General features: G+C 51.6%; 1 protein-coding gene across 3 annotated transcripts in view; it reads right to left on the bottom strand.

Annotated features, from left to right (window-relative positions):
* The window catches only part of MYO5B (myosin VB), a 345,264-nt gene that overhangs the window by 61,075 nt on the left and 270,085 nt on the right, over nucleotides 1-14,104 (bottom strand). For all 3 annotated transcript variants that reach the window (XM_025886612.2, XM_073898217.1, XM_073898218.1), the window contains exons 18-21: nucleotides 11,023-11,134; nucleotides 6,487-6,698; nucleotides 4,512-4,668; nucleotides 2,896-3,135 (exon numbers count right to left, since the gene is read on the bottom strand). In XM_025886612.2, coding sequence (XP_025742397.2) covers nucleotides 2,896-3,135; nucleotides 4,512-4,668; nucleotides 6,487-6,698; nucleotides 11,023-11,134 — 721 coding nt within the window. The remainder of the gene's footprint in view (nucleotides 1-2,895; nucleotides 3,136-4,511; nucleotides 4,669-6,486; nucleotides 6,699-11,022; nucleotides 11,135-14,104) is intronic.

Genomic DNA, 14,104 nt, shown 5'->3' with positions numbered 1-14,104 from the left:
TGGGCTTGGGCAGGCTACTTAACCTCTGTGCCTCAGTTTAAAATGGGAAGATTATCATCTCATCAGGTCTTGGTGAGATTAAATATTTGAGAATGGTGCCTGGCACATAGTGGAGCAATGAGGGGAGGGGTACAAGAAAGCAAGATCTAATCCAGCCCTCCCACCTCTTCTGCTCACCCTCTGCACATAGGGCACCCTGCCCAGGGTAGAGAACACCTGCCACCACTCACAGATGTTTGCCAAGCAGGAAGCTTAAGGCAAAAATCTTTTTAAAAATAGGCCTTTTAAATCTGCTTCTCTTTGATGTTCCAGCACGTGGGTTGTAAAATATCAGATTTATTTTTAACCTCTCACATTAACTTCAGAAATCAGCAAAGCCAATGCAAGGCCCAATGGCTGTGGGGCTCACGGCAGCGTGCAGCGTTGCCAATAAAGCCTACTGTCCCTCCGACTAGACTGTAACTCAGAGGGTTAATTGGCAAATTTTGATCACGCAAATATCTTTTGTGGTCCATCATCAATGGCCACAATAACAATAACAACAATACCCAGGTCCTACCTGTACTTGTGTTTTTCAAATGGCCAATCCTTTCTGCTCCTGTCCCTCAGGAAGATGTGCCTCCCTCCCTGAGCAGGCATTGTCATTTACAGGCTGAGCAGGGGCAGGTACCCAGTGTCTCCCAGCCCCGTACTTGAGCTTCCCCACTAAGGACCCCAGCAAACAAGACACCCTGTCAAACTCACACAGGCAACAACAACAACCCGGACCACGGCTTCTTGGGAAGCCTGGTCTTTCGCAAGAGTGGAGCAGCAAGGACATTTTACTGCTATCTGTGCAGTGCTTTTGGGCTGCTATCTGGGGCAGGGGGTTAGGTATAAAATGGTTTATTTATGTTCTTGCCCCTACTGGGGTCATGTGAAGCTTCCAAACTGCCTAGCCTAGAACAGATGCGATACAACGGCGTGACCTCCGGGGCAATACCTGGTGACTAACTCGAATTCTGTCTCCACACTACACAGCCCACTCTGGCATTCTTTGTGTTCTCTCCCTCTCCTTTCCCCTAGGAAGCACATGAAAGCCTCGAGGGCACTACAGAAGCCTGCTCCTCTGGTCATCTTACCAACCCTGCATGAGCAAAGTGACTGTGAGCCTGCTTTCAATGCTGGGAATCCATCTTGGCAAGGACAAGGCCCAGGGAAGGGCTCACAGTTTAGTGATGTTTGGGGTTAAAAAAAACCTAGCATCACCCTCCTTATGGCTGTGGGATCAGAGAGACCACGGTTGGAATGCTGGCTTTAGAATTTTCTAATTCTGTGATCTCATCAAGGTACTTGAAGTCCCTGAACCACAATTTCCTCTTCTGTGAAATGACCTCACAAAGCCCCTAGAGGATCAAATGAGAGTGAACATAAAATGCCTGTCACAGGCGATGGCACATGGGGGTGCACAGGAAGTCATTAGGGTGGTGGTGCTGTTGGCCTCGTTGGCATAAGACCGTTCCCTTGGAATACAGCATCCATGTGGGTGAGAGCCATCCTCTGTTCACCAAGCCTAACAGAAGACCAGAAACTGTCAAGCACCAGATAAAGTTGTTCCAAAGAGGAGGATGAAGACCGGCCATGGGAGCCACCAAAGAGTGTATAGGTATCCGGGCCTGTGTGCACATGGGCCTGCTTCATCTTTCCAACCTGGTGGCGGGTGCCAAGCATGCTATGCTTGTTTCGGATTCCCTACAGTGCCCAGCACAATACTCCACAACCGCAGGGACCTGACCAATGACCTGTCACTTGTGTGACTGGATGAGAAGATGGCCGGGGTAGGAAAAGGAAGCAGCATGAACATAATAGTGATAACCCCTTCCTGAGCTCCCCAGGGCAGACCAGACCCTTTGTGCATGTTCAATCACTTACACTCTTACAGCCCTAGCAGCCCCATTTTATGGATAAGCAAACTGAGGCTCAGAGGGATCAAGTCACTCGACTTTCAAGCAGCAGCAGAGTTCAATTTGAATTGGATTCTTTCGGATTCCAAAGCAAGTGCTCTTCCCACCACACGATGCAACAGAGGCAGAAGAGCAGAGTGGTGAAGAACATGGGTTCTAGAGCCAGACAAGTGGGGCTCAGATTGTGGCCTTGCCACTGTCGCCTGTGTGACTCTCTTTCCCTTCCGGGGATGCTGTGAGGATTAACAGGCTAACAGAGACAAAGCACTAGGATGTCCGCTCTCGTTACCACTCCAGGCTGCCTCCACCAGGGCAGGAAACCATGACTCTGGGCAAGTGTAGTCGCTTCCTCTTGCTGGTACCACAAATCACCGTTAAGTCAGCAGTACAAATCTACTGAAACACTACCAGCCTTATGACCGTACAGTTCTGGAGGTCAGAAGTCTCAAAGGGTCAGAGCAGGGCTGTGTTCCTGCTCGAGGCTCCAGTGGGGAATACGGTCCTGCCTGCTCTAGCTCCCAGAGGTGCCTGCGTCCCTGGCTCATGGCCCTGCCTCACGCTGACCTCTGCCACTGCCTCACTTCCTAATCTGACCCTCTTACCTCCCTCATGAGGACCCTTGTGAATATACTGGGTCCACTCATAATCTGGGCTCATACCCCCATCACAAGACCTCTCAACTCCATCACCTCTGCAAAGTTCCACTTGCCATGTGAGGTCACATAACCATGGGTGCCAGGGATTAGGGTGCAAACATCTTTGGGTAGGGGGCGGCATTATTCTGTCTGCCATAGTTGGTAGCCGTTCTTCGTGACTGGGGTGACACCCTCAGGACATCTGTGCTTCCTCAGGTCCCTGGTGCACCCAGTTCCCTGGGGAGTTCTCTTAAACATGCCCTGCCCCCCCCCGCCCCCGGACCCACTGCCCCTGGTTGGGAGCTCTGGACACAGACCTGGTCATCGATTTTCCGCTGTAGCTGGACCACCTTGTTCTCCATGCCCACGTTGAGGCGTTTCAGGTGCTCTGCGGAGCGGGCCTCGATCTTGAGGGCCTTCAGCTCCTGCTTGGCTTTGAGCATCCGGAAGGCGCACTGAATAACGATAGCCGCCCCCCGCAGTCGCTGAAAGTGCCTGCGTGCCATCCAGCCCCGCACGTGCTTCTGGAGAATGGTGGCCTTATGCTCCATGAGGACCTGGCGGGGGACAAGCACACACCTGCTGGGTTTGCATGGCAGGAAGAGGGGAGACTCACGTACTGCCTGGAGGATTGGAAGGAAATTTATTACATCGGCATGCTCCACCCTGGTGTCTGACCATGTTTGTTTTTCCATGGTCCCTTTAGTGTTTCAGTTTTATTATTTAGAAAGTCATACTTTCTCTGACCACAGAAGAGAGAAATGTTCCTTCTGGGAGCAAAGAATATTTTTGACATTTCCTTCCAATCAATCCTCCATCTGAGCTTTGAGCTTCAGCTGTACGGGAGTGATATGGTGGAATGGATGTGTCCTGAACCAAGGCTCCCCGAGTCCTTCAGCTTCACTGGAATAATGGCAAGGAGGAGAGGATCCCCCCCTCTCCTGACCTCACCTTGCTAAGCTTTAGGTTCCTAACTTGTCAAATGAGGGGTGCCTCATTTGATGCCTACTAACGCCCCCTGCTCTCACATCTGAGTGAGCCCAAGACAGGTCACCAGGCTCTGCCACTGGCTGACCAAGTGCCCTTGGGCAGGTGACAGCTTCCCCAAGCACCTCAGCGGTCCAAGGGGCATAATGATATGCACCCATACTACCCGTGATGGTTATCGTCACACCTTCGCTTGACCAGTCTCAGGGTGCCCAGATTAAACACTGCCTCTGGGTGTGTCTGTGGGGATGTTTCTAGATGAGATGAGCATTTGAGTCGGTGGACTCCCCCACTGCCCAGGGTGGACAGGGCACGATCCCTGAAAGCCTGAGGAGAACAAAAGGAGGAATTCACCCCCTTTTCTCCTGCCTCACTGCTGGAATTAGGACATCTTGTCTCATTTTTTCCTGCCCTCAGACTGAGATTCACACCATCTGCTCCCCTGGTTCTCAGGCCTTCAGACTTGGACTGAATGACATCTGTGGACAGCCGATGGCGGGGCTTCCCAGCCTCCATAACTGGGTGGGCGATTTCCTGAGAATCTCGACATATGTATATACACACATGTACATCTCCTATGGGTTCCACTTTTCTGGAAAACCCTAATGCACTGCACCTCATGGGACTTTGGAAGGATTCAGTGGGAGCAAAGGTGTGAAATCACTTAGAAAATTAGAAGCACCTTACAAATGTTCGCAGTGGTGACAATCTATTTATGGCTGCTTTAGTGCTCTCTTTTAAAAAGATTTTATTTTTGAGAGAGAGAGCATGAGCATGAGTGGGGGGAGGGACAGAAGGAGAAGCAGACTCCCTGATGAGGACCCCAGGACCCCGGCATCATGACCTGAGCTGAAGGTAGACGCTTAACCGACTGAGCCCCCCGGGCAGCCCCGCTGCTTTAGTTCTCAACCTGCAGCCTGCGAGTCCCCTGGGGGCAGCTCCACACCTGCTGGTAGATTCTCCTCACGAACATGCCCCGAGTGAAGGCCTGGATGACGACGGCGGCCCTGCGGGCCCTCTGGTAGGCCAGGCGGGCCCTCCGCATGCGGCACTGCTTCTGCAACACAACAGCTGCTCGGGTCCTCCGCAGATGCTCAGCCAGCCTGGGGAGGGAGAAGACGGGCGGGCCCTGCTGACACAGGCCTCGCAGCCATTTGTGAACGCAAGCCTCTCCCCACTCAGCCCTGCCTGGACACTCCAGGCTGCGCCAGCTTTAATCACTCTGACAGAATGCAGCAACGCCACGGGCACCTGAATCTCAGGCTCTGAACAGCAGAATGTCTAAGGAGTCTGAGTCTGACCAACCCACGATCCCCATCTGCTCGCTCCCCCACCCACGGAGCCCCTCACTCCAACCTGGGCAGTCCCCAGGGACATCACGTGTTTATGCTTCTGTCTGTCCGCTCTGCCCCACTCGGCTTGGAGATACCAGGAGCCGGGTCTCCATCATGCCTGTCCCCGACATGTAGTAAGGGCCAGGCCTGGAGGTGCTTGGTATCTATTTGCTGAATGAATAAAACCTTCTTAGGCCCACACCCATGTCTCCCTGCTTTCTCATCTCCCTCACTCTTTCTGCCCAGAATGCATTATATGTGGACCCCTGACTTTCTGGTTTCACTTCAACATTCCCCACCACACCCCCAGGGAAGACAAAGTCAATCCGACACTTCTTACCTTCACTTCAGGGCTTCGTTTGGTGCCAGGCTCATAGCAAATGCTCAGAGACTCAGAACATTAAAAGCTGGGAAAGCCCTCAGAAACCATCTAGCAGAGCCCCAGAGAAGGAAGGAACCCCCCCCAGCCACACCCTGCCTGCTGAAGGGAGTCTGATCGCCCAGTCTAGCTCTCCGTAAGCACGTTCTCCCTCAGTGGGCCCTGCATATCCCTGGGACACAAACTCCTGCAGGGAGAACGCAGGCCAACTCCGTTTCAGATCCTCACCATCCGCCACGTAAGACAGAGTTGCACGCACAGGAGTATTCAGCAAGGACTTGGCTAGTTTGCCCCGACTGTTGATGATTATCTCGTGTTGATGCTAATGACAGCTTTTTATTTCTCTAGCTTTTGTTCCAGAGATCAGATCTTGGTGGTTCAGTGGTAATGAATCTGGTTATGCCCAGATAAATAGCTTACGGCAAGGATGTGAGCGTCAGCAGGAGCAATCTTCTAACTTTATGGTACAAAGGATGCCTGCTCTGACTTGTAACTCAGGGGTTTTTACCCCCCTTTTAACATTCCAGCCCAAGTGACTGAATAGCCACTTGTGAAAGTTTGCCTTCCAAATACAAGACTTCATGGCAAATTGTCACTTCCCCAAGGAAATCCCTATATTGAGAGCATGCTGATTTTGAACCAGGGGTGGGTCTTAGGGGAGGCCATGTCCCATGTGCTCTCTCAGTGGAGATGCTCACAATGCTCTGGTGCCTCATCCACCCAATGAGATCAGGTAGGAGGTGAGGTAGTTTCTGCTGCGTGGTGCTGGGCTGGGGAGCCGGGCTGGCATCCAGGCTCCACCCTGCATGGTTGTAGGTGTTTAGACAAGTCACACCCTCAGCGCAGACTCCATTCAATGACTCCCCAACAGGACCTCCAAAGATCTTTCCAGCTCTAATTGCCAAATTCCCAAGGGATTTGGAAATTGCTGCTATAAATCAGGAAGCTGTGAAAGGCGGAATTTGTCGCCTTATCTAAAAGATTACCTCGGGATTTACGCAACGGGAAAATGGTGGACAGACTGGGGGAACTAAGAGACTTGGAACTAGACTTACTCCCTCAGGTGAGAAGGGCGTGGGAGAAGGGTGCCCAGCTCCTGGGAGAAAGCTGGGGTACAGACAGAACCACTCTAACTAGGCTGAGAGAGGCCAACCAGCTAAGTCCCCCCACCCCACTCTGCTATCCAGATTTGCCCCAGCTTGGCTCACCTGCGGGCCAGGTGTCCTCGGCAGTACCTCTGCAGAGTTAAGGTAGCGGCCTTCAACCTGCGGTATTTCACCTTCTGTAGCCAGCCCCGGACCGTCTTCTGGATCATGATGGTGGCTGCCCGGAACTTGTCGGCCCGAAGCTTCTCTAGGTAGGCCACCTGGCCTGCCCGGAAGAAGATCTTGGTGCGGCCAAACTGGAACTTGTCGGGATCCTTTACAAGGCGGGGCGGGGGGGGGGCATCAGTGAGACAACATGCCCACCATCCCAGTTCTTTGGGGCAGAATTCCCTTGCCAGAGTTTGAATAGCCCTGCTCTTAGATGCAGACTCACTCTCAGCATCCAGTGAGCAGGCTAAGTCCCTTCTACTAGACTCACGGGGCTGAAGTGTCCAGGGTGCAGCAGAGAGCAAGACGCCTGCCCTCAAGCAACTGACATCATGGCGAGAGAAGACAAGCAAAGGCTGAGTAAATTTTCAGGCAGTGGTAAAGACTATGAAGACAATAAAACTGGGGACTTTATAGGTGGGATGGGGATGTTAAAATAGGATAATGCAGGACGGCATTTCTCTGGAGGTGATATATAAGCAAAAACCCGAATAAACTTAAGGAGGCAGCCCCGGGAAAACGTAGAAGAGGAAAGTTCCAGGAGACGAGCAGAGGAGATGCAAATGTGTTGTGGTAGCCAAAAGCAAGGTGCGTTTGAGGAACAGGAGAGCCAGGGTGGTTAAGCGTGGGGGAAATGAGGGAGGCTGGCAGAAGTTCATCCCTAGAAGCCTTGCAGGCCACAGCACACAGTTGGGATGCGAAGCCCCTGGTGATGCTCTGAGCATGGAAATGACCCACTCGGGTCATTTAAAAAAGATTATCCTCAAACCACCACCCTGTTGTATGTGTAATTCCAGATTGCAAATAACCCTCCAAATAATTTTTGATTTCAGACTATGTTTTGAGATATTTTTGACACATAATTACTGTCTTAATTATATCTATTTGGGTTCAAATTAACTACCTTTCCCTGTGCTTACCCTGTGGATAAGGAACGGTGACCCAGCAGTGTGCTCGTGCACCAGCCTGGCATAGAACACCTGAGAGTTAACCCGCTGTAACTGAGTACTCTTTGTAAATAAACTTCTTCCTAATTTTATTCACTGGCATAAAGACCATAAGGAAGAAGTAATGAGCCAAGGTCTAAGGAAAACACACACAAGAACATGTTTCAGGTTGACAAATGGCTCTGAAGTAACGCTGAATCACCCCCCTTTATAGGCTCCTTGCACGGGGAGGATGGAGCTGCCGAAGCTGGAACACAGAGTCCAACGAGACTGTCTCTGACCATCTCCTTCACAGCCAGGCCGCAGGTGAAGCTGGGAGGGATGGGGTGCGGGCCTGGCTCTCATCCCTGCCTCTGTTCAGGGCCATGTACCCAACGGGCTCCCAGCATATGCTGTGAGGAACAGGGCTGGATCAGGGTGGGAAGCTTCCAGGCAGCCAAGGCCCTGCCTTCATCAGTGCCCAACTGGCAGGGGCTCCTTCTCAGTGTGGCGGGGCCAGGGAGCAAAAGGTGGGTGGCTCAGCCCTCACAGTCAGAAAGCAGCCTGGCTGCTCAGGCTTCAGCCAAGCCAGGACCTGGGGGAGTCTGGGGCAGCCAGAGTCCACACACTTGTTTCCTATTCTGGAAAAGCCACTCGGAAGGGTGTGATCTGGTCTGGAAAGCCACTGTTATCACAAATAAAAGGATCCTTTTGAAGGTTCCACCTGTTGCAACCACTCACCACTAGCCCGAGTGTCACACTCCCTTAGCCCCTGTGTCCTGCGCACATCTCCTACCTCAGAGATCTGCTTTCTCTAACCCCTAAAACTTGCTGCCTACACTACTCACATACCAATCAGGGGTCTTTTTTTTTTTTTAAGATTTTATTTATTTGACAGAAAGACACAGCAAGAGAGGGAACACAAGCAACTGGAGTGGGAGAGGGCTTCCCGCTGAGCAGGGAGCCCGATGCGGGGCTCGATCCCAGGACCCTGGGATCATGACCTGAGCTGTAGACAGATGCTTAACGACTGAGCCACGCAGGCGCCCCAGGGCTCATCTTTTGAGAATGCTTCTCTAAGAATCACAGACTAAAGGAGCAGAAAGGAATCTCAGTAATCCATCCCAAGCCACTCCTTTTATTTCACAGGTGGCAAAACCAACGTCTGCAATGGTGAAGTGACTTGCTCAAGGTCTCACTGGAGATACCAAGACGCAGGAGTCCTGGGCCAGTGGTCTCTCATGGCACCAGGCCCCTTTTGTGACACCATCTCCTCTTCACACTACTCACGTCCATAATTCCCTATGCTCCTGGGGCTCCCTGGAGATACTTGCTAATAAGATTCTGCTCCCCTGTCAGCATTAAGGTTCAGGCCCCCACGATCTGATTCCCTCCCGCGAGGTCTGTAATCACGTCAGTGATTAGTGGTCCCGGAGGGCAGGGTGCAGGCATTATCCTGTTCTATGAGCCTGCCCTCGACCACTCCAGGTTAGAGCACAGAAAGAATGCAATACACACTGGCGGAATTAAAGAACCACCAAACTCAGGTTGAGGATGAAGGGCATTCCTACAATCCCTGCAGGAGACCATCCCTCGTGAACCACCTCATGAAGCAGCCCCCGGTCCCCCTCCCACGGATGAGGCTGTTAAGCACCTGCTGCCCGGCCCACATGCCCCCAGCTTCTTCCCTAATGACTGTGTTCTAAAGAGCACTAGCACTTGCTTGGGGCTGGAAGGTGCCCTTCTAGGCTCCCGTGTGGCTTCACCCTAGCAGCCCTGTTGACTAGAAGATGTGGCCCCATAAAGGGGGGTGGTGGGCAAACAGAGGAAATATAAGGTCTCCGGAGAAGTCCTGAAGCACTGATTCCAGGGTCCTTCTAGGAAAGGATAATTACGCACGGTGACATTAATCGATCAGACTGGTTCAAGGGGCACGTGATCCAGAGTGGCTTGGGGGCGAGGGTGTTGAGTCAGTCCACCAGTAACACCTGGGGCAATTTTTATCAGCTTTCTACACCTCAGTTCCCTTATCTGTAAAACGGGGAACGATGCTTGTATCCTCCTTCTAAGGCACCGTGAGGATCAGATGAGGCAGGTACGTGAAGCAGTCAGGAAAGTGACTCCTAGGTGCTTCATAACCACGAGCCACTATCGGCAGGTGACAGTCACAACAGGCCCACCTCGCTCGTCACCCATGCAGCCACCTGCACGAACTCAGAGCCCCTGTAAGAACCAGTAACGGTGCCAGGAACACAAAGACAACAGGATTCTTGCCATTTCGGGGTTCCCAGTCTGGTGAAATGACAAACCCTTGATTGCAAGACGAGAGGACAAATGCAATAACGGAAGACAGACAGTGAGCACTGTTGGCCAGGAAAGCTGGGGGTAACGAACTCTACCTGGGAGGTCAGACAGGCTTCACAGACCAGAAGGCAGTCTAAAAGCCCAGTTGGGAAGGAGGGAGGAACCTAGGTGGACCAGCAGAAGAGGAAAAAGGCCTTTCAAGCAAAGCAAACAGCACACGTTCATATAATTTTTCATCAGGGAATTCACTTAGTTCCTCCGTTCCACAAACGTTCCTTCTGTGTTGGGCTCAGTGCTTATAACTAGGGGGTGGACATTAATACAAGGACTGTCCTTGGCAATAAAGGATCTGTGTCTGCAACACAGGACACCACGCACCAGGCTTCCGGTCAGCCGTAGACTACTAGGAGTTCAGTCTCAGGAAGTCATGTTATATGCGGATTTTTTTTTTACTGCAGTGGGATGGGGGTATTGATGCCCATACTGCCCACTTTGTTTGAGGGCGAACTGTACGGGGAATTTAACATTTTTTTTTGATGTAGTTCTCTCCATTACACTACCTTCTGAAAGGGAAAGGGTTTGATGTAACCCTTTATTGAGACCACTTTTACCATGCCCTGCTGCGATCTCTGAATACGGTGGAGATAATATTTAGGATCTGCCCCTCACAAAAGGCTGCAATTGGCTCCAGTCTCAAGACTCAGGTTTGAGTTCAGGTTGTTGTGATTGCAGCTTTTGCCTTATTTACAACAAGCGTCTGGGGTAAGGCCTGAGGCCAGTTATGCCGTAAGTAGATATGAGAAGTGCACCTATTTTCCCCAACTGCTGACTTCCAAGCTATGCCTGGGCTTCGGATCAGAGGCCCTGGGCAGGTGTGCGGTGTGGGCAGGTGCATGGCATGGGCAGGTGGGCAGATCTACAGAGCTTCGGGCTTTGGAGAAGCCAGAGTCCTGGGCCAGCAGCAAACCCCAGGGGGTTGTACAAACATTTCTACTTTGTACGTGTGCCGAGATGTGAAAAAAGGTAGGAAGTACTCTATATATGTGAAGGGACTTCTCTTCTACAGTTGCTGATGTTGGAAAATGGATGAATATCTCAAACAGCTTTAAGAGGAAGGATGAGGAGCAAAAAATGCTGTTAACTCCCCACCCCCCAATTCTCTGGGCATCCAGGTAAGCCTCCGGGGGCACGCCCAGCTCACCTTGATGAGGTTCTCCAGGACAGACCTGCAGATGGCCTTTTTGTCTGTGTTGGCGAGCTCTTTCTTCTTGACCAGCACCCGATACCGGTTGAAGAAGTCATGGTAAGCCCACCTGGAGGGAAAGCAGGTGCATCAGGTGACGTGTCCTGCCTCCCAGCCACACAAAGGCCACGGGCTATGACAGACAGTGCCTCATGGGGTCACGACTCCTGGCATAAAGCTGTTCTCTGAGCAGCCAAAAACATTCCAGGGGCTGGTATTCGTCCAGTCCCTCTGAGAATTTCGGTGTGTGGCTGAATTACAGAATCACGAGTGGAAGAGGGGAAAGGAGGATTCTGCAGACCGCTCTGCGAGGGCTCACCAGAGGCAGAACCACTTACAGGGCTTCTGCCCACACAGAAGCGTGGCACTCCACTACGCTGCTGGAGAAGGAGCCTTGCCTAGAATGCGGCTTGGTTTTTAAAAGTTGGTCTTTTCTTATGAAATTAATACTTCTCATTGAAAACTTAAAAAATGCAGAAAAGTATACATAAGCAAATAAAAAGCGGTATCCTAACCCCAAGCAACACCACCATTCACACATTTTGGTGTGTGAATTTTGGTACATTTAGAACGTACCATTTTTCTCCCCAAAGTAGATTTCACTTAGGATATCCCCCCTGTTCATTAGAGTAATGCAAGCCCCCTGTGAAGGAAATGTACAGCGACTCACAGAAAAAAAAAAAAAATTGAAGAGCACTTATAATCCCACTACCTTTTTAGTAAGTGTGCTTTGGTAGGTTCTGGAAGGGAATCTTTCAGAGGAACTTGTGTCTGTTTCTTGGCCTTTGAGGAGAGCTCTACTTAAACTAATGCAAGCCTGAACTCCCAATCTAAATCCCTCTGAAGGTGAAGCCGGCCATCCATCCCCCTGGTCCTGCGTCCTCGGCAGAGTGCACCATCAGCCCCCACTCGCCCCTTTGGAAGCATCAGGGGGTGCTGCACATACCCTGTCCCCAGGGACACATGTGGTCCTCGTCGCCTGCTTGGAAATCAGTTAGGTGCTGCCCGGAGATTGTGCATCTACCACTTATCATCACCTGTGGCCTCACTGAATGTCCAGTTGCTCATGCAGCTCATTCTAAAGTATCAGTGGGGAGTAAATGGATCCTACCCCTCCTCCTGGAGCACGTTTGTCTTAAATAAAATTTCATCCAAAGAACTGAGCATTGTGGACTACTAGGTACTCCTGGAGGGTGGTGGGCACCATGTGCTTGGGAGGCTGGTTGGTTTAGAGCGCCTCTCCTTGCACTCCACAACCATCTGCCAGTGTGGGCCTTGGGTCCCTCTTCCCTCCCAGGCCATTCTCAGCACCATGGGAGGCAAAGGAAAACCCAGACTGAGCTCCCTGCATCTCCGCCACCTTGGTCACCACCTACCTTGGTTTGGGGGAAGACTTCTAACCTAGTGATGGGTGTCGGGGGTGGGGGGAGCATAAGAGCAAGTGACAAAAAGCATTCCCATTTTGTTCCCCCACCGTGTAAGATGGTTGTTTAGAAGTTATACCTTTTTAAAAACCCAGCTTTACTGAGATAACTCATATGCCGTAAAATTTACTTTTAATATTTGCAAAGTTGTGCAACCATACCAAATACAGCATTCCAGAACATTTTCATAATCCCCCACCAAGCTCCCAGGCCCATTATCAGTCACTCCCCGTTCTCCCCTCCCTCCCAGACCCTGGCGACCACTCATACCCTCTGTTTCCACGCTTCTTACCTTTTAATTAGTCCTGTCACAAAGGTAACAGCAGCCTCTGTTCTGTTCAGAGCGGACCAGGCATTACATGGCCCTGCTCACGGGCTCCCCGTGATACGTGCAGCTTCCTTCAGGAGGACAGCAGAGAAGCACGAGGGCCCCCGAGGCCTCCGGGTTATGGCCTGGGGAAGGGTCGCTTCACTTACTTTGCTTCCGTGGTTCCCCGCCCCTCTAGTTGCAGGGGGACTAGGAACAAAACCCACCGAATTCCTGGCCATCTCTAACAGGCGGCTTTAGAAATGGAAACATTGAAGGTTATTTGCCCAGCTAAAGGCCACTTCAATTATTCTAGTCATGCACAATAACTGTCAAGAAAACTCCTGAGGTCTGACCGATCTTGATTCTGGAGGCTTAGGAACAGACCTAGAGATGGTAAGCCACAAACCAGAGGCGCGTTTTTAATGCACGCGAACGCTACCAGATTTCTCCTGAGCTTTCTGCCCCAAACCCCAAGCTTTAAACACAGGCCATTCTCTCTACTGATATTTCCATGTAGGGTAAGGTGCAAATGGAAGGATGTACACAGAAAAGGGCTTTGTAAGGTCTAAGTCTCCTTATTCCTCGTGCCCACCCATCCACATGTAGCTCCATCAAGCCACTGCTCCTGCCTGCTCAGGGAGGTGTGGGCTCTCCCTCGGAGGCAGCTCAGCACTTTTGGTGTGACTTTCTGAGGGCACCTCCCCCCCGCAATACAGTTATTTGTGTACTCGTCTTATTTCTCCCTACGAGTTTGCAATTTCTCCGGGGGAAATAATCAGAGCAGCATTTAGCTGGGCTAAAAACCTTAAATGGTTCTAATTTGAAGATCTCTTACTGCTGACAGTTCCATAACTCAGGGAGGTTACAGGCTCAAGGAAACAAGACAGGAGGGAGATGTGACTGCACAGACCTCCAGGCCAGTACAGAACAAGCCTGGGGTACAGATGCCTGCTCCACCTCCGACGGGCAGCGTGCCCTCGGGTAAGTCTTGCACTCATCCCACATGGATGTCTCCAAAACGGAAAGCACATCACCCACCTCACGAAGTACCTCCAACGCTGGGGTGGCCGAGGAGTTCCCGGATGTGGAGTGCTTAGAAAGCCCCTCTCCCCCATCCAAGTTACTCTCCCTTCCTGCCTGACTCCCACCCTCTTTCTTACAAAGGCTTCATTGAATACCTGCCCCAGGGTGACACCGATGGGGGAGGAAGGTGCCCACAGAACATAAGCCACCCACTGTGTAGGGACTGGGGGGGTACTCCCCCTCATGAGCCTCCCAAGGAGCACATGGCCACCATGGGATCTGG

The sequence above is a fragment of the Callorhinus ursinus genome, unplaced genomic scaffold (assembly GCF_003265705.2).
Source record: "Callorhinus ursinus isolate GAN/ISIS: 27379988/994484 unplaced genomic scaffold, GSC_fseal_2.0 scaffold11, whole genome shotgun sequence".
NCBI lineage: Eukaryota > Metazoa > Chordata > Mammalia > Carnivora > Otariidae > Callorhinus > Callorhinus ursinus.
The sequence above is the reverse complement of the archived record's forward strand: the minus strand, read 5'-3'. Positions and strand labels throughout refer to the sequence as shown.